General features: G+C 48.5%; 1 protein-coding gene across 2 annotated transcripts in view; it reads right to left on the bottom strand.

The window, feature by feature from the left end:
* Positions 1-1,552, bottom strand: part of VWA3A (von Willebrand factor A domain containing 3A) — a 67,998-nt gene that overhangs the window by 46,381 nt on the left and 20,065 nt on the right. For both annotated transcript variants that reach the window (XM_025207017.1, XM_025207018.1), the window contains exon 12: positions 1,501-1,552. This exon is cut by the window's right edge and continues 95 nt beyond it. In XM_025207017.1, coding sequence (XP_025062802.1) covers positions 1,501-1,552 — 52 coding nt within the window. The remainder of the gene's footprint in view (positions 1-1,500) is intronic.

Here is a 1,552-nt window from a genome sequence, read left to right as displayed (position 1 = left end):
TGTGTTCGGGTGGGTGGGGGTGGTCGCGGGGGGGGGTGGGGGGGGGGGATGTGGGAGAGGGCCCCAACCCCCCTGAACCTCACACCCCACCAACCCCACCATACACACTCCTACAGCCCCAAACCTCACGCATGTGCAGCTCCTAGGACTCAGTTGGAACCAACAGGGGGCTCTGCCTGCTGCAGGCCATCAGCTCCCCAAAGGCCTGTTGCCTGCTGCTGCTACCGCAAGTTGCTGTGAGCCACGCTGTGCATTCATAGATTTCATAGACATCAGGGCTGGAAGGGACCTCGGAAGATCATCGAGTCCAGCCCCCTGCCCAAAGGGCAGGAAGTCAGCTGGGGTCATAGGATCCCAGCAAGATGAGCATCCAGTTTCATCTTGAAGGTGTTCAATGAAGGCGCTTGAACCACCTCCGGTGGCAGGCTGTTCCAGACCTTGGGGGCTCGGACAGTAAAGAAATTCTTCCTTATGTCCAGCCTGAAACGATCTTGAAGTAGTTTGTGACCATTCGACCTCGTCATCCCCTGGGGCGCTCTGGTGAACAAACGTTCCCCCAGATACTGGTGGTCACCCCTGATAAACTTGTAGGTGGCCATCAGATCACCCCTGAGCCTGCGCTTTTTCAGGCTAAAGAGCCCCATGGCTCTCAGCCTGTCATCGTAGGGTCTGCTTCCCTGACCTCTGATCATGCGCGTGGCTCTTCTCTGGACTCTCTCAAGCTTCTCCACATCCTTTTTGAATTGTGGAGCCCAAAACTGGACACAGTACTCCAGCTGCGGTCTCACTAAGGCCGAGTACAGGGGGAGAATGACATCCCGGGATTTGCTTGAGAAATTTATTGAGAAATTTATTTTCTTCAGCACACTGAGGCAGCATGCTGGTGCACTAGGGAGATGCAGCAAATGTAGATGCTCTGGCCAGTTACCAGAATGTCTCCTTGGAAGACCCAGACTCCAGTTGCTTCCCCAGTATAAAATATAGAGTCCGCACTGCAAATATGTAGCGTGGGGAACATTTTCTTGTGCACAGTGTGCTTTCTGCAGCATCTCAAACTTCTTTGAGATGCCCCAACACACACAGTCATGCTCATGTGGACACAGCCATAAAGTACAGACAAAAAGCAATATTTAAAACATACGAGTGTGATATCTTAGTAATAATATAATGCATTTTTCAGATGAGGGTCAGTCAGAAAGTAATGCCTCTTAATTTTTTATCTCCTAATTCAGCCACGGACATGGAGTGTTTTTCTTGGTGACTTCTTGCTTTAAGGGAGCCATAGCAAACTCAGAAGTCTACATCAAGGTCCTGAAGAAACTGAAGCATCATTTGTAAAAAGCCCAACAGACAAATTTAATATATTTTTAATAACATTTGGCTTAAAAAAATAGGAGGCACTTTTCAGACTGGCTGACATTATCAACACTAATAAGGACTTCCACACTTTTATCCGTGCTATAGCAAAACATACCCCCAAAAAATAAATTCTCTACTTACTTCCTGCATTCTAGTAATAAGCAAGTCATGAGTCCTTCCCGGAAAAATCTGT

The sequence above is a fragment of the Alligator sinensis genome, unplaced genomic scaffold (assembly GCF_000455745.1).
Source record: "Alligator sinensis unplaced genomic scaffold, ASM45574v1 scaffold330_1, whole genome shotgun sequence".
NCBI classification, from domain to species: domain Eukaryota; kingdom Metazoa; phylum Chordata; order Crocodylia; family Alligatoridae; genus Alligator; species Alligator sinensis.
Note: the sequence above shows the minus strand (reverse complement) of the source record. Positions and strands in the feature narration are given on the sequence as shown.